Raw genomic sequence first — 18,494 nt, 5'->3', positions numbered from 1 at the left:
AAGAGAGACTGTGGCCACAATGTCCTCCAGTTCCTTGCCCATTTTTAATAAAAGTTGTGTCTTCGGGATAAGCCAACTGACGCAACAACTTCCAATGCCACTTCAGGTAATCGTATTTATATAAATAGGCAAGCACCTTGTGACCATCCAGCAATGGGAACCTACCAGGACAGGATACATTAGCTACTTGAAAAGGATTGTGGAGATCCCAAAAGACCCCTCAGTCTTAGGAAAGGCATCTTCCTCAGGATATGCTTCCAGAACCCTCTCCAACCTGCCTCACCAGGCTCCTCCCCTTCCTGAGGCGCCAGAGGCAACAACACACTCCAGTTCCTTATGGATCCCCACCTCTCAGTTAAGTCCCAGCAGCACTTGCCTGATGTTGATGAAACTGGCAGTGGACAAGTGCACGTGCTCAGCCAGGATCTCCAGGAGCCGGATGCCAGCAGCAAGACCCAGTGGCCTGCAGGTGGTGGAGACAGAGGAGAGGCCAGGAGCCAATGGGGAAAGCATGCATGGGAGAAACATTGGGAGGCAGAAAGCGGGAGGGCAACACTTTCCTTGTACTGGTATACAAGGAGCAAATGCCAACAACCTCCTGCCACCCACTCTAAGGAAACACCTAAGCAATGTAGCCCGTGAGAGCTGTCAAGACAACCCAACAATCTGAACAAGATGGCAAATATGTGTTGGGATTGAAGTCCAGCTTTGCCCAAGTGCAACAGCAAGAAGCCATAGGATTCGAGGGACCAGGTGTTGAGAGAAGAACATTCCTTGTTCTCCCTCACTGAAACCTCATTTCCCCACACACCTGATGCCCTTCTCCATGTGCCCCCTCCTCCACAAGAGGTCCAGAGGGTGGCAACACAAGAATGGGCCTTTTCTGCAGTGGCTCCCCACTTGTGGAATGCTCTCCCCAGGGAGGCTAGCCTAGCGCCTTCATGACATCTCTTCAGGTGCCATACGAAAACGTTTCTCAATAACTAGGCCTTTGGCTGATTAAGCATTCTATGTCTTTTTAAATGCGCTTATGGGAGCAGGGTTCTTTTTAAATGTATTTTGTGTTATCATATTGTGCTTTTAAGTTGTGAACTGCCCTGTAATCTTCAGCTGAAGGGCGGAATACAATTATTATTATTATTATTATTATTATTATTATTATTATTATTAGTGTGAGTCTTGATCTTGTGCCTATGTTAGACAAGCACATGCATTTTTACCTCTCAAATAGCACCCTATCTCCCAAATGTTAGAGAGCACACACCTCGCCCCCACTGGCCTAACTCCTATTTCCTTGGCCCTTCCCCTTCCCCCCATGTCCCGGCCCTTCTCTCACTTTTGGTCAGTGACAATGTAGCCGTATTCCTCAGCAGCCAGCGCTGTCTCTGGCCGGTCCTCATCCTTGCCAGGTCCCCCTACTGATGTGTGGCTCTTCTTCATCAATGCCACCTGCCTCTTGAGGCCAGCTGCTTCCCCCTCACCAGCACGGAGGGGCTCAGGTTGTTCTGGGGAAGCTGTCGTCATGGTTATTTTGGCCTTAGTTGGGCTAAGCGTCTCCCTCTGTGCCTGCACCTGCCCCTCTGTGGGCACGGCACTGACATAGCTCTCTTGAGAGGGGGGTGGCTCCAGCTCCTCCCCATGTTGCATTTCAGCTTCTGTCACCTGAGGAGAAAGAGGAACATCACTCACCAGCACCTCAACACTTCCAATCTGCAACCACCAGCGGTTGGGTGATCCCTCCTGCCCTCTACTCCAACCAAAGCCCCTGAATCGTTAACTGTGCCTGTTCATTATCAGCCTCAGGCTGGCCAACTCTGCCTTCAGGTCTCAGGGGCACACACCCAATCTTCTCCACAGGCTGTCCATCTAGGAACTAGCTGTGGAGGATTGTACTATAGGGGCTGGAACAGGTTAGGTACAGGCCAAGTCTACTCCTCAGGGCAAGACGTTGGTTCATCAACTCAGGCTTCCCATACCGTTTGCCCCCTGTAAACTGTGTGAAAGCGAATTCCAACAATCTTAAGAGGGCCTTAGGAACTCTGGGCTGGAGACTGCCCCTTGCCTCTAGAAGGAGCTGCCTTACCCGCTTAGATTCTGGAGTGTCTGGTCCAAGCCTACCAGCTGGGGAGAGAATTAGAAGAGTATTTAGTTTCTAAGGTATGAGATCTTAAATCCTCAAGCCAACCTGGAAATCAAACTACCCTCTTTGGAACCTCTCAGGAGGGGGTACGATTGGCATTTTGATTACATAGCAGTAAAGGTATTCCATACAGCAAGTACATGCTCCCTTTCATTACTACTTCATGGGCTCCACAGCTAAGCACCAACACAGAAAAACAGGTTCTGGATAGAGCTCCAACTCAGATTTATCCCCAGATTGTGAGGAACAGGGCTGGATCAGCACAATAATAGCACAGCTCGGTCCTTGTCAATGCAGACATAGTCCGGATATTGTTCCATGTTATCCCCAGACACACAGAACCCTCTCTCCATCTCCTCTCCTTCAGCTATAGACATCCCAGCTGCCTCTTCTCCCAGATCCTCTTACATATACCATCTTGCCGATCTTACCTGGACTCCTGAGGAGCCGGAGAAGACCAGTAAGGGAGCTGAGATGCTGGGGAGTGAGATCCTGGGGCCTGATGCCATAGCTGGCAAGCACTGCTGCCAGCCTCTCTAGTGCTCTATCTGTGGAAGGGAAATTGGGGAAACGGGAAGGTGTTGCAACTGCAGCCCCACCAGCACCAAGGCTTCTAGGTTGAGATAACAAGCTACAACAGGGGTGGGGATCCTGCGGCCTCCATAGGCCATTGTACTACAACTCCCATTAATCTTGACCGTTGGCCAAGACTGACTGGAGCAGATGGGAGGAGTCCAACAGCATCCACAACAGCACAGATTCCTCACCCCTGAGCTATAAAGTGCTTGAGGAACCCCTTAGTGAAACACAGGTAGGAACAGTCTCACCTGGCTCTGCCAGGAGTGCCCGGGGCTCTCCTCTGTATTCAGAGCTGTCGCCATAGTCCGGAAAGGGGCCATCCGTCCTGGAATCGTGCTTCTGCTGCGCCATAGTTCTCGATTTACCTGCCTGCTCCTGTGTTAGGTAAAGTGCTCCCAGGTCCTGGAAAAGTTGACCTCCATCCGCTCCCTGTTGCCCCCTATAGGAGGGAGCAGTGCTGGCACCAAACAGGGCCTTAGAAGCAGCAGCTCGGTCCAGCAGAACAGGGTGCTCAGCGCTGTGAGCATTGGGGTTGTCCCGGAAGGTACCATCTGGGTAGCTGAACTGAACACAGGGAAACAGAAAGGCAATCTTGAAGTGTTCACGGCAGAGGGCAGCAGAGTTTGTTCTAACATGCAGCTAGACCCATTTTGTGCAATGTAAAAAAACAAAAGTACAGTGCAAAATAAGTTTTTGTGCATTTAGGCATATGGGGTATAATAAGGAGTTGGTGGGTTCCTAAAAACAAATAGATGAGAAAAGGAACTTTTAGGTTGAAAGGATATAGTAAAAAATTAGCAACTGAAGTGACTGATTGGAACTTATGGGTTAAAATAAAACACTATAGAAGAATGGCAGATGAAAGTGATGGACTACATGGAATTGGCGGAAATGACTGGCAGAATCCGAGATCAGGGAGAAGAGTCGGTGGAAGAAGATTGGAGGAAATTTAAAGACTATTTAAAGAAATATTGCAAAATTAAGGAATGTTAGTATGATGTTGGATTGAAGTTAAGTGGTTTCTAGCTGTAATGGTTTAAAAGAATATGGAAAAATTGGATTTTTAATAGGTAAAAATTTAATGTTATAGTATATTAAGATTAAAGATCAGGATAATGAGGAGGGAAAGGAATTGCTGAACTAATAAATTGAACTGGAATACAAAAAAGGGAGGTATGAGGAGGTCCGGGAAACAAGTAAATGAAAGATAAGTGATGTAAAGATGGAATTATTTTTAACTGTTTTTTATTTCCTATTTTTTCTTTTTTCTTTTTCATTATGTAATATTGTGAAAACTTTAATAAATATTTATAAAAAATAAAAATAAAATAAAACACTATAAGCATCCCACCCCCTCTAAATATCTTTCATCCTAGCCAGCAAGAAACTTTTTCCGAAGGCAAAGTGGTGCAGTTTAGAATTCAGTGGCCTGCAGTCCAAAATCTATCATCAGCAGTTACAGTTCTGCTCAGGCTTTGAAGTGACTCCTTCCTACTCAACGCTTCAGTAAAACTTAGGCCTCCTAAGCACATTCAGTTCTCTCCGTTTGAACAGGCCACCTTGCAAATCACAGGACAGTCCCTTGACTCTCCTTCCAGCTCTTCGTGCAGACTCCTTGCCCTTACTCTGTATGCAGCACTGCTGAGACACACCTGGTGATGTGGATATGAAGATAAGAAGGGCTCCTTGTAGCCTAGCTCAGGCTGAGAAGCCAACAGCAGCTCCAGGTACCGCTGCAGGAGGACTGGAGGGAGAGGAGGCTGATGAGCTGTCTGGAGGGAGGCAGGTTCTGGTGGTGAAGAGGTTCTCCTTGGAGACAGGTGACTAGGCGGGAACCTGAAAAGAGAACAGTCATAGGCAATGTATTATGCTATCAATATGCAGCTTGGCATCTAGAAGCTTACATTTCCCAGTCCAACAATATTATCAGTGGCAGCGCCTCTAACTCTCTGTAGGGAAGTTTTCCCATCCTGATACAGTTAAATGTTCTTGCATTGATGGCTACTGCTTGGACATCTTGTGGACATAATCACGGGGAGTTTCCAAACCTCATAGTGGGCTGTCTCTGTTTATTTTTAAGTCCTGCCATTTCCAGTCCTCTTCCTGGCACTTTTTGAGTTTGTCTCCACAATGATTTGCTGCCTTATTTCTTGGGCTCTCAAGAGTCTTTGCCTTCAAAACAGTTGTGTACAGAAAGAGGGGGGAAAGCACCACAAAGAAGCAATAGAAAGAGATTTTATAGACGTGGAGAGAATAAAATGTTGCCTTAAGATTTGTTCAAAGGTGGTTCTTACGTTGAGAGTTTAAGAACAAGACATTTCTAAATGTCTTGCAAGCTTTACAAGCTCCTGGAAGAGGAGTGTTCTGCTCTGAAATTAGTGTTGTACTAGTGAGCACTGGAGTCGGATCTCAAACCACCTACAACAGCTTCCTTTCCCTTGAATGTGGATAAGTGGGTCTTGGCTGAGAGAAGCACAGACTTCTCTGTGCTTCCTTTTGTGTTTGAGTTGTCCCTTCTTAAAAATTGTCATTCTGAGTGACAGACAGATGACTATCAGCTAGGAGACAAGGGAGTTCCCATTTATTCTCCAAGAGACGTTTCCCCTCCCCCTCTCAGTTGTGATAAGCAGATATTGGATGAAAATTAATGGCAGCAACTCAAGTAAAAGCTCACATTCCAAATGAACTGTTCCCCTTACCTGTTCTCAGCTACAGACTCCCAAGGAGGTGGAAGGTGAAGTCTGGGGATGCGTTCCATCTCCCGGGAGATCACGTGTTGGGTAAGGTCATCCTGCCACGATAAACCTGCCATGAAGATGGAGAGCTAAGTCAAAGCATGGCCACAATAGCCAAGTATTGAATCCAGTGCTGAAACTATGAATATCATCCAATCCTTGGGAAGCAGCTGTACTCCAAAGAATGACTAGCTGCAGAAACTAAGACTAAAGATTTTAGCACAGCATCCCCAAAATATAGGGACAGGTATTTGCCAGAGACAAATAGTAAAATACAGGGCCCCATCCGTTTTATTGTGAATTGTATTGTGGCTGTTATATATGCTTCTCCTTTCAATACTGCTAGCACCTGCAAAAGTTTTGGGGAAGATATACTGCTTTGTTTCTAAGTCCCACAACTTCCTGCTGAAATGCTGCACCTATTTATACCATAAATGTTCCCATTTACTTTTTGTCCTGCTTTTGTTGTGCAATAATGCAGCAATCTTGGGGAAGCATCACAGAACAACTAATAAAGTGGATTGAGGTGTGGTTGGTCCAGTATAAGTCCACTTCTAATGCACTATTATTGCCACAATATGTTGCAAAATACACACACAAAAAACAACAACAACATTCAGCTTGGAGGAACCCATAGTATGAGCATGTTAGATGTGCCTGACTATAGTATGCATTTATAGCATGATGTCATAGCTCAGTGCTAAAGCATCTGATTTGCATGCAGAAGATCTCAAGTTCAATGCCCAGCATTTCCAGGTGGGGCTGGGAGAGAATTTCGTCTGAAACCCTGAGAGCTGCTGCCACTGCCAGTCAGTTCACACAATACTGCACTAAATGGACCAGTGGTCTCACTTGGTAGAAGGCTCTGTGGTACTGGGAGGTTGGACAGACTCCCAAGTAATGTTGCCAAGACTAGAAGAAGGGGCATAGAGTGCTCTTAATTCCCTCTCCTGGTTTGTGGAGAGCTGGCTCATTTCCCTCATCTTACGTTAATTCTCCTCCTCCTCAAGCACAGACACTTACCTTGTGCCATGAGATGCCGTAGCACATCCTGCAAACGCTGGAGAACAGAGGCTGTGACCTGGAAGTACGGCTTATCTCGAAGGGAACCTTCCTGGCACTGACCAAACAATCCATCTGCAAAGATAACATGACTATGAGACAGTGGTCATGCAACTCAGGGTGGAAAGATCAGTGAAAGGAGGGGGAAGAGAAAAGTAGGGTCAGAGAATAACACACAGCTAGGCAGGTGAGATGGTGGTTAGTAGGCTGCTGCACAGCTTATGGGGGAGCTTCAGTATAGGGTGTAAATACACTGGGAACACAATATGTTTCCAATGAATTTCACAAAACTCCATCCTAAGATAATTAGATATGCAAAAGCTTGAAGCTGAAATACACTTTCCTGGAAGTAAGCCTCATTGAATTCAGTGGGATTTAGCCCAAGGCAAACCTGGATAGGATTGCACTAAGAGACAGGGAAAGTGAAATAATTTTGTCTTGTGAGGGTGCAGTCACGCCTTCTACCATTACATGCCCAAATGGACCAATATCACAACAAGGCTGTAATTCATATGAGAAGCATCGAGGAGGAAACATGCCAACATGGAAAAGAGGCAAGCACTTGTCCCATTCTTGGGGCAGAAAGGCTTCCAGATCAGAGCCTGTTGCACATGTGGTCCTTCCCCCCCCCCCACTTCATAACAAATGCAGAAAGCATATTTTAACACAGCAGGGGAAATAAGTGTACATCACTCTGCAGCAACAGGTGCTTTCCCACCCTATGGACTTAATGCCCTTAATTCCAATCCATCCCAAGCTTATTTACCTTGCACACAGACTTCCTGTTGGGAGCAGAGTCTCCTGTCAAATAGGCAGCCTGGAAAGAGAGTGACAGAGACACACCAGAGTTTTCCAGAGAGACAGTATTATAATTCATATAAGAGATGCTCCAGCTTGACTGTTTCGCAGGGATGCAAATCTACTTGGCTACTGCAAATAGTATGTATTTCAAGACCTAAATTATATTACAATGTTTCAAATGAATAGAACTCATTTCTTCCTGCCTTCAGGATGTCTTTATGTACGTATGATCTTGTTGGACTCAATTGCCACAGTGCAGTCACTGATGCATGAGTTGTATCCACAAAGAGTGGTGTGCTCCATATTGTGGGCTCAATTTTATGGAATGCCCTTCCAGTAGAGGTCAGACAGGCCTCCTCCCAGTTGGACTTCCAGCACCTACTGATGACTTTTTAAATTATTATTCCAACAGGCACTTAAATTGAAGTATGATTTTATACTTTTAATAAGTGTTTACTTTTTTATACAAGGTATTTCTTTTACCCTGCTTAGACGTGACTGTTGTCAAGTGGTAAATGAACTGTTCAAACAATAATAACAAGTTAAATAATAATCTAATCACATGGATCTATATCTAACCCAGCAATAACCATCACCTTCAAGGACAATTCAGGAATACCATAAGCAATGGTCACCATGACTGAATAAAGAAGCTAGTGATTAGCCTTTTTTTAAAAAAAAAGGAGGGGGCAGGGTTGACAGAAAATACAGGAATCCAACCTTTTGATAATGACATCGCCTGGATTCCTTTCTAAACCCTGAGTGAATGAAGGATGCGAAAGCAACTTTTAAACTTGTCAATGGTGCTTTATTGCTGAGCAAAAAGTCAGACTCAAGCTGCCTGCAAGGAGCTCACCATGGTGCTGAAACTTACCAGCCCCAATCTTTGCCACAACTGAGGCAAGGAAATTAAGTCCACTTGAAGAACAGGCACAAATTCCCTATTCCCCAAATATTAGAATGGCTTTTCTACAGGGGGTAAAGCTGGAGCACCTCTCTCATTAGTTGGGCCTTATCACTTAAAATAGTAAATAAACAGAGGAAAGGAATCAGGCAAAATATCTGTGCAGCAAAGTTTCAATTAAAAAAATCTCAATTAAAAATATCTGGGAGAACTGTTTCAGGAATTACCAGATATTGTGTATGGGTGTTAGGATAACCTTTCTGGAGGCAAAACCAACACAAAAAGGGCATTGCAGTGTTTTTTCCTTTGTTAGGCTTTCAGTATTCCCTACTTCTCCCCAACCTGCCCCCCCCAAATGGTGGCACCGCTTTCAAACATTTAGAAAATGACATTTAATAGCAAACAAGAGGGAAATGTAGAATGAAGTATATAAAGTAAGAACGTTCCCTGAGGGTAGATTCATATTTTATGGAGCAGATGCCTGCCATGTGTGTTTGTGTCTTTCAGCAACTACCATGAATCATGAAGAGCAGACCCATCTCTCTAAAGGCACAGGGACACACAGTATGTGCATCAAGGCTTAAACTGGACATTGCTCCCTCCCAGATATCTATCATCTGTGTACACACACACACACACACACACACACTTCATTTTATGGCAATCATCAAGGCAAACACTGCTATATAAGCCGTAGACATGATTGCCGTGTAAAATGTGAAAATCCCCAGAAGCTTCCAGGTGTGGCACTGATTCTCTGGGAGGAGAAAATACTGTTATACAACATAGCTCACCCATCCAATATGGATACAGATACTGCTAGACTATACCAATAGCCCTGAGCCTACAATATCTACCCAGCCAAGCTAGGCTTGGTATTGGCAACTGACTGAGAACCATCCTTCCTGCTCCTTTGTCCAAGTGTTTATTATCCTCCTTTTTGAACCAAAAGGACAGGGCTTTTCCAGTTACTGCAGTCACAGTTCTGGAGCTCTCTTCCTTGGAAAGCTCACTTAGCTATTTGCTTTTGGTGACTTGTGAATATATCCTTACTTCAGAAGGCATTGAGGGGTGTTTTTTAAGCATGAACAACTGCTGCTTGCATTTCTTTTCTTTTCAGTTTTTGTACTGAAGATCTTACTGCTGTTTTTAGTTACAGTTTTATTGTTAGTTTTATGTACATGTGTCTTCTAAAATTTTAAGAGCTGCCTTCAGTGATTTGTTAAAGCAGAAAGGCATAATAAAAATGTATTTTTAAAATGAATAGAGAAGGTGGCTAACAAGGACAAAATTCAAAGTGGTAATAATTTTTTTAAAAACCCTCAACAATTAAAAGGTCATATACAAGATAATGAAAGAAGTGGCAGAACGAATCATTCCCTGGAAGGCTAGACAGTTATGTTGACCATGTGCCTCACTAAAGACTCCTTAGTAAGGTTAGCAACAGGAAAAACTAAAAAGTGATGCTAATTGCATGAATGCACCCAATGTGTTTTTGCTATATAAAAAGCAGCAGAGAGGGAAATTGAGCTACTGGGGGACAGCGAAGGTGAGGAGGAGACTAGTATGGCTCATAAGCTCCCACTGGCAGCAGTGGATGTTCCCTTGAAATGCAGATAGCAGTTTGAGCAGCATGGAGACCTTGGCAGGGAGATAAGAGAATTAACCCTCCCCAGGCCCTAAATGTTTACCCAGCAGCATAGGCTTCACTCAGCTATTTGTCTAACAAAACCCATGCATATTAACAGCACTCACACAATTAAGGTTGATTCTAGTTTGGCCCTAACAAGTTGGGGACCTGATTCAGAATTCCCTCCCTCCCTGGAACTGTGTGCACCAATTATAATTTCTTATTGTAAGCATCCTTGTGTGGGCTTGCCCTAAAAGATGGGATACAAACAGCTAAAATAAAACAATAAAGCAATTGTCCCAGGGGCCCACCTCACAAGTGGAAAACCCAGGGGTTAACCTATTCCTATTCTTACTAAAAGCTACCCAGAGCGGTTCTGAAAATGATGAGCAGTGGGGGGGGGCACTACCCCCCCCCAAGATCTTCTATCAGGAGATAATCAGAGAGGCTATGAATCACACAAAGAAGTCTCTGGAACTGTGACGGATTGTTTGGCATTCCTGGTGTTCTGATGCATCAGAACTACACAGATTAATGCTACGGGTATCAGGACTGGAGAGAAACCTATGGGGGTCATCTGATTCAAAAGCGTGTAATTATAATTTACACAGATGGGGGACATGGGCATACAATACCCAGCTCTGGCAAATGCTGGGTGCAAGGGACAGCCCACGAAGGCAGGTTGCTAGAAGGCGGTTTCACATCCACAGGGAGAAACGGTCTCAAAAGTAGATACGTTGTTTGTGTCACTCTCTCCTCTTCATTTATAATGCCATGAAATGTAGAAGAAAGCAGTATAGGCTGCAGAGCACCAGAGCACAAAAATAGTAGGTCTCTTTGCCCATCAGCCACATCCACAATGAAGATCACAGCTGCCCAGCCAGTGAGTCAGAGCAGGCCGCGGAAACACACTTGCGTTGCACTACCACTGACGTCTTTGTCGGTGTGAGTCAGAGGCCTCCAGAGGAATGGGATTCTGCAGCCAAGCACAGCAAGGATGGCTCTGGCTCTGTCAGCACACCTGTCCTAGGCAAATTCTAGTTACATGTTCAGCAGAGTCCAATACGGACCTTTCAAAATGAGAATTAAGCAAAAATGTCAAAAGATGCTGGTTGGGGATAGGTCTCAATCTCTACAGACGGCAGGCGACGGCTCCTTAGAATCTGTCTACACCATCACCAAGATGCTAGGCAGCATTGTTCCCCACAAGGGGGAGAAGGAGTACACTCTTAGATGAGGCAGGGCTCCTAATTAGGAAAGGAAGTCCCTTCTACAAGCCTCTCTCTGCACATTCTTTCCTATTTATCCCAGTAGAACATTATTTATATTAACCAAGGGAGTCTGCTGCTCCTATGTAGCTAACAGGGCTCAAGATCAGGGTAGTCCAAAAAGACAATGACAGGTTTTCCAAGCCCCTACAATGAAGCAAATTCCAAGTTTCATGGTTTCACCTTAATACCCCTCGTTGGTCCAAGGTACCTCCTTTTTTTTCCTTTTCATCTGCTACAGCACAACCCATTCTTCCTCCTCTTGAGATCCTATGCACAAATGACATGCCAGGGGAAATCCCAGCATGTTTCTTGGCACCTCCAAATGTCCACAGAGAATATATTCAATCAAGAAGGGCTGTGCACTGCAAACCCCAAATACAACCAGGCCGGGGTGGGGCAAGTTTTCAGCTAGTGGCTCTTCCATCATACCAATATTTTTTGGTTGTTTGTTAACATAACAATTGGCATCTTGGATTAATTTATCCAGCCTTTGCAACTAACTGCCCCTTGATATTTTTGAAAGGAAGAAATGGGCTAATAGCTTTAGGAAATAGTCACTTGTCGTGTTGGGTGGGGTGGGGAAGATGGACAGGAAGAACAGCCTGGTTTTAGGGAAGTTTTTAATATTTAATGCTGTATTGTTTTTAACACTCAACTGGGAGCCACCCAGAGTGGCTGGGGAAAACTCAGCCAGATGGGCGGGGTATAAATAATATTTTTTAATTAATATTATTATTATTATTTCCAAGAATTAAGAAGGGGAGCCAACAACTTTCCCCATCTGCATTGAGAGAGAGATCCCAGGATAGACTGCTTGATCATTCTTCCCCAGTTCTGAAATCCATAGACATAGAGAAGAACTCTCAAAATGGTTGAATACAAGAAGTTCCATCTGTGTTGCATCCAGAGTTGGTGTGGTGCAAGCAGTTGTTTAAAATGCCCCTGGCCTTCCTCAATGCTTGGAGCATTCAGGAAGCTACAGACCAAAATATTTATACATTGCAAGGCTGATCTCAAGCCATGAACTGCTGCCTCATTCCTGCACTGTAGCCCGAGTATTCCCTATGAATGCATGCAAGCCAGGATAGCAAAAGGCCTGCAGAAGTCTTTCAGGGGGTCTCCTGGTATCACGAAGCCAGATTTCTTACCCAACCCCACACACTCCAGACTGAGAAGACTTTGAAGTATTTTTAAAGCCCAGCTTTTCCACTTGACAGACATAGAAGCAAAAGAGCAACATGATGGGAGATAGGGCACTCCAGAACCTGACTGAAAAACAAGTTTATAACAAAGCCACAACAAAACATTATGTACACCCAGTATGTATGCCCAACATGCAGAGTTATTTTTAAAATGTATTTCATTAAACCTTGATATATTTTTAATGCTACATTAAAAATACATTCTCTCTCTCATACACACACACACATGCATACACAGAGAGATTAATATCACTGCAGATGCTGTACTGGCAATAGGATTTGGCTTCTAGTCAAAATGTGGAAGGCCGTGAGAAACTTGCTGTTTACAAATGCTTGCTGAAGCTGCAATTGCCTTCCCCCTGTAAACAGTACTTGGTGTTCAATTCCTAGCAGCTAATAAAGATTAGGGAAACAATTCTGCCACATTAGGATTCTCAAAGGGCAAGAAATGGGTTTTAGAAAGTGAATGAGGGAGAAATAGGCTCATGAGCAATATTTTGATTTTTGACCAGGGAAGAGTTCTTTGTCTGCTGCAGGGTTTCTTTAGTGTGTAGATGGACACAAAATGTGCAGCTGGAAAGCTAAGGGGGAAACTAGACACACCAGGTGTTATGTGTTATTCAAGTACTTAAATAACAGGCAATGTCAGGGACAGAATGTACACAAACAATATACGGGCAGCATATGCTCAGTTTCCATTTCTGAGCTGCCCAAACCTCATTAAAATACCTTCACATTTTGGTCACAACCTCTTGTGCTTCAGACCCATTTTCAGGCAGGTAATGATGCATAGGTTTTCCTTTTCCACAGACAGCCAAGTCTTTCTTTTACTTCTGAGCACAATGTTTGCGCTCAGAACCAACTCCTCATCAGAACTATAGAGTCTGGTAGAGAGTATGCTGGCAAGGATCAAAGAGATGTTATTGCAAATTGGTGACCAAACAAAAAATTTTACCTTTCCATATTTTGGTCTCGCTCTTGTGCAGCCACAGCTCAGTGCCTCTACAATCCTTTTCATCTCCTCAGTTACTGCACAATTTTGCAAGTAGGGCAAGAGAATGTCAAATCTAACCTGGAAAGCACTGTCTCAAACTCTTTACCATATATGCCAGTGCTGAATGGAGTCTGAGTTACATAAATCAGGTGCTATTGTTTTGCTGAGTGAATGAACAAGGCTGTCTAAGTTTACAAATAACAACTTGCCACTATATTTAGCAAGCTGGTTGTCTATTGACCTGTTATGTGACAAGAACAACCTTTCCACTTCCCCTCCTCTTCCCTGGATTTCAGATGATGTGCAGAAGTGTGGAAAGATTTTCCTCAACAGTTGGCACAACAATATAGGTGGGTAGCTTGCCATGTGGTTATATGCACATCATGGTAGCTAACCACCAGGTAACTGGTTATCAGTAGCCACCCTTTTTTCTTTATTTCAGGAGTGAAGAATCTGTGGCCTTCCAGCTGTTAGACTCCAACTCCCATTAGCCACAGCTAGCATGGCCAATGGTCAAGGGTGATGGGAATTGTAGTCCAACAGCATCCAAAGGGCTACCCCTGCTATAAGAGTTGTGCAAATAAGTTCAGAAGAATAGGAAATGCTTCTGCCATCTTCATCCACGGCAATATGAATGCTGACATGTGGATTTTTGGCAGGAAAGAAAGGTACAGATCTACCATACTCTGACACATTATTGTAGGTTGCCAAAAAGCATCCTATTCATTGACACTGATCTAGACTTCTAACATGGCATAGGAGGTAGAAGGAGTGGGAGTTTGGTTGAACAACAAACATCAAGCTCAATATTTTTGCCTTCAAGCCTTCTATGTCTATAAACACACCAGGCAGAATTTTCTAAATGGGGTGTAAATCTCTTAATTTTACCCCCATATTAACCCATGCTCATTACTGTTCAGCCTAGTCTCAGACAGCTTTACCAGCATCCCCACAGGTCAAGGGAAAGCACAAGTCAAGTTTTAAATACAAAAAGGCAGCAAAGTATCCACACGCGGATTACCATCATGGCCTTGGGCTAATGATAAGACCTATCCAACCCTTCCCTTAAATGAGCCAGTTCAGCTCTTTGATTTTATACCATCTGGCCACAACTCAAGCCTCCATGCTGCCACAAGTGTCCTTTGTGGTTCCTGTACATTAAAGGCCCATGGCTGAAGCAATGCACTCATATTCCATGGCCATCACTGGATTCGGTGTGAGGGATTTCGCCCCCCCCCCATTCCAGCATTCCCACTTCCCACCACACAGTCTCTAATGCACCCTCACTGCCAAGCAGGGCAGGAAACTGATCAGCAAAGGAGTCCATCCTCAGCACCTAACCTACATTAGGTGAAAAGCTTCCAGTAATCATTCTACGTCAAAATTCATCAACATGGCAGATCAATTCATTCACTTCCCTCCTTGAACATGGAATAAAGAGTTTGCAGCTCCCTACGTTAACAGTTTCCCCCAAAACTGACAAGCAACAACCTTGCCCTCTTGAATGCCCCCCACCCAAGAGAGGCATCTAATAAAAGACAGCCTGCAAAGGAGGGTGGTCCAAGAGCAAACATCCAAAAGATTCATGAACCTTCACATTTGTTCAGTGCATGGCTGAGTAGTGGTTCTGGAAGGGGTCGCTGTACATCCATCCTATTCAGCCAAATGCTACTGAAGCACTGAACCAAGATGCAGATTTGCTCAAGTTTGAGAGCTGCAAGGAAAAAGGAACATTGACCTTCCTGCGCCATTTCCTGATGCAACCTCATTAAAAAGAAAAAGTGACCTATGGATTCATTTTGCAAATAAGGAACTGCCAAGAAGGAAGCCGAAATCAATAACCAGGCCCAGAGAGGGTACCAAGCTGAGCTTATTTCTCTGCACTTTTATAGCACTTGATGGAGAGAGCTCTGCTGTTTCCTAGAAGGAATCCCTCTCAGCATCCCAGCTTTCTTCAACCAGTGAGAGGAAGGAAGGAAGGAAGGAAGGCAGTTTCTAAAGGGGCACAGTGGATGTTTGCAACAGGCAGCTGGGTCAGGCTGGAAAAGGGGAGGGGGTGAAGAGAAAGGCCCAGCGAGAGAGAATGACGTCAGTGACTGAATTGAGGAGGAAAACACGGCGGCGGAGGGGGGGGGGGAGAAGAGATCTACTCTGGAGCTGAACAGAGAAAGGGGAGGCAAAGCCAGCCAAGGCTAACAACGCTGTGACGTGCACATGACAGGCTGCCACGCAAAATGGTGACAATCTCCCTTTGGCGGGGGCTGAAGCCGCACCAGGGAAAAGGAGGAAAACATCCCATGGGAGAGTGGGGTGCGTGTGGGTAGAGAAATACATCGAGAGCTGTGCAAGGAAAAGGGGGCATCGGGGGGGAGGTGGAACCAGCACCAACACCCAGCCAGGACCCTAAAGCGCGAGGGAAAATTCTGGAGGATTCAGAGGCGAAGCAAAATAGGGAAAGGGGGTGGGGAGACAGCATGGGGGGGGGGAGATGCTCCACTCCATGTTTCCAGCGGAACTGATGCAGACGTGTTACACGGGCTGTTTAAAGAAAACAACAACAGCCAAGGGATCCCCACTTCTCACCGCCTCCCACTGGGAAAGAGCAACCTGCGGGAAGGGTAAGAGCCAAGGGGCCGGCATCTCCCTTCGTTTCCACTACCTTTCCGTCTCCAAGCGCGACCCCCCCCTCCCCAAACCCCCACCATATTTAATAGTCGAAACCTAATCCTCCTCCAAGGATACTTTTCCAATCCTCGGGGCGGAAAGAAATACGGATTTATTCGGGGGCGGGGGGAGACCAGGACTAGGGAGCTCCAGCGTGCACGAAAAATAGGAAGCGGAGCTCCAGGCTGCCATATGGAAGCAAAGGGGCTGCCCCTAATCTCTGCCAGCCGGGAAGGAAGGAGCTCCTTGGCTCCTCCAAGACCCCCCCCCCTCCACTCACCCCGCCCACTCCAGTTCCGAGCATCCCAAGCGAAGAAGCCTTCCCCTTCCCTCTCCGGCGTCCAGAGTCCTACCCTTCTGGCCACCCTCCCTCCTTCCCGCCCGCTTGCATCCTCCTCCTTCTCCCCCTCGCCACCCCCAGGTGATCCATCTCACCGTGCAGCACTTGCAGCGGGCGATCCGCGGCAGCGCCGGCCCCGAGGAGCGGCAGCAGCGAGAGGAAGAAACAGCCGAGCGCCCGGAGCAGGCTCCGCCACCGCCCCATGCCGGCCGGTGCCCCCGCGCTCACAGCCCAGGCAGCCGCCGCCTCCACGGCCGCTGCACCATCCTTAACCCGGCAATCAGCGCCCCCTCCAGGCCGAGACAAGGACGCGCACCTCCAACCAGCCAATCTCAATGAGCATGCAAAGCACACTCTGGGGCCCCAGTGACCTATCGCAAAGCAGGGAAAGGACACGCCTCCACAGGGAAAGCCAATAATAAAAAAGCCACGGCCACACCCTGCTTGGGGGAAAAAAAGTTACGCCTCCCTATTACACGAGAGGCCACGCCCCTCTCGCCTCGTATTATACTCGCCGCATTCTCAAATCCATGTTCCGCCTCCGACCAGTCGCACCGACTTCGCAGGCAAGGCTGGCACACACCCCTCGCTGCTGATGCATTAAGTTTCACCAATCACTCCGTTAGGGGAGGCTGTTGAATTACACCTCCTGCAGGCAGGCGCAGCCACAGTCTGGGGTTTGGCCACATTCCACTGAAATCACCACCACGATCCCCCCAAAGAGAGCGGCAACCAAAAATAGCTGTGTGTGACACGCTCGGTTATAAATCGGCAGTGCCTCTTTTTCTACCTGAATGGGGAAGGGAGGCTAAGAAAACTGAATCCATGGGGGCTTTCCTATATGTCCTATTTTTCCTATAGATCCAAAGCTCCCGCTCTTCACTCAAAAGGAATGATACAGGGGACTCCGCAAGGCAGCATTATGTCATTCCACTCTCACGTGATCCAGACTTCTGCATATATCCTTGAGGATTCCTGCCAGATGGATTGTGCAGAATCTACCCTCTCTCCGTTGGTAGGGTAAAGCAGATCTCTAGATGATTTGCAAGCCAGCAAGGAGGTCTGGTTCCCAACTACTTAATAGTAGCTATGGGCAATGAGGGTGTGAGTCTGTGTCTCTCTCTCTCTCTGTGTGTGTGTGTGTGTGTGTGAGAGAGAGAGAGAGAGAGAGAGAGAGCGCAGGCGCATTCACACTCTTCCAGCAAGACTCTTCTTAATATGCTCTCTGGCTTCTAGAGGCCTGCACAATCATAGTAAACACATTTCCCCTAAAAATGGCCAGTAGTAAAATGGCTTAATAGACCTATTTGCCGCTTTCAGACGGAATGCCACCAACAAAAGTGAGTGGCCCCCTTGCCTTCCTGATGCAGCCTCATTAAAAAGAAAAAAGTGACCTATGGATTCATTTTGCAAATAAAAGACTGCACCAGAAACAAGAGCACTTCTCAAAAGCAGAGCATGTGCACTTGATTCAAGGCCAGTCATCACACACTCTCCCCACCAGTTCCAATAAAACAGGAAAGGCCCAATGCACTTACTAGAGGGGCTAAGCCAGAACAACAGCTGTTGTATTGAAGAGCCAGTGTTAAGTACTCCTGCCAGCTTTCAATACAGAACAGCTCCAACCCAAAAGATGCAAGTTTAGGCTCTTGTGACAAAATAACCTTAAGCAAATTCACACGGTTCTGCCATTTTTTTGGGCATTCCACAACAACAACTTTCATAGGTTAATTTAGTGGTTAAGGGGCAGCAGGAAGAGGGAAATGCTATTTGCTCATTTCAGCTGGTACCTCCTCACATGCTGTAGGAATACAGTGGTACCTCGGGTTACATACGCTTCAGGTTACATACGCTTCAGGTTACAGACTCCGCTAACCCAGAAATAGTACCTTGGGTTAAGAACTTTGCTTCAGGATGAGAACAGAAATCACGCGGCAGCGGCGGCATGGCAGCAGCGGGAGGCCCCATTAGCTAAAGGGGTGCTTCAGGTTAAGAACAGTTTCAGGTTAAGAATGGACCTCCGGAATGAATTAAGTACTTAACCCGAGGTACCATTGTAAAGCTGTTTACTTTTTCAAACTCCCTGTGTCTTTCTATAGAACTAGAAACTAGGGCAGCATACAACAAGACTGCCTCTCTTTTTTTGTTTCCCTACAATTTTGTTATAGTTGG

At 45.9% G+C, this 18,494-nt stretch overlaps 1 protein-coding gene across 1 annotated transcript in view; it reads right to left on the bottom strand.

Annotated features, from left to right (window-relative positions):
* The window catches only part of PTPRN (protein tyrosine phosphatase receptor type N), a 35,875-nt gene extending 19,228 nt beyond the window's left edge, over window positions 1–16,647 (bottom strand). Inside the window, exons 1-10 of the mRNA XM_081213810.1 lie at window positions 16,418–16,647; window positions 7,283–7,333; window positions 6,478–6,591; window positions 5,419–5,524; window positions 4,372–4,555; window positions 2,968–3,283; window positions 2,572–2,688; window positions 2,084–2,121; window positions 1,337–1,662; window positions 377–463 (exon numbers count right to left, since the gene is read on the bottom strand). Coding sequence (XP_081069936.1) covers window positions 377–463; window positions 1,337–1,662; window positions 2,084–2,121; window positions 2,572–2,688; window positions 2,968–3,283; window positions 4,372–4,555; window positions 5,419–5,524; window positions 6,478–6,591; window positions 7,283–7,333; window positions 16,418–16,526 — 1,448 coding nt within the window. The 5' untranslated portion in view covers window positions 16,527–16,647. The remainder of the gene's footprint in view (window positions 1–376; window positions 464–1,336; window positions 1,663–2,083; window positions 2,122–2,571; window positions 2,689–2,967; window positions 3,284–4,371; window positions 4,556–5,418; window positions 5,525–6,477; window positions 6,592–7,282; window positions 7,334–16,417) is intronic.
* Window positions 16,648–18,494: the final 1,847 nt, after the last annotated feature.

This window comes from Podarcis bocagei, assembly GCF_964188305.1.
Source record: "Podarcis bocagei genome assembly, chromosome: 1".
NCBI classification, from domain to species: Eukaryota; Metazoa; Chordata; class Lepidosauria; order Squamata; family Lacertidae; genus Podarcis; species Podarcis bocagei.
This window is presented reverse-complemented; position numbering and strand designations above follow the sequence as displayed.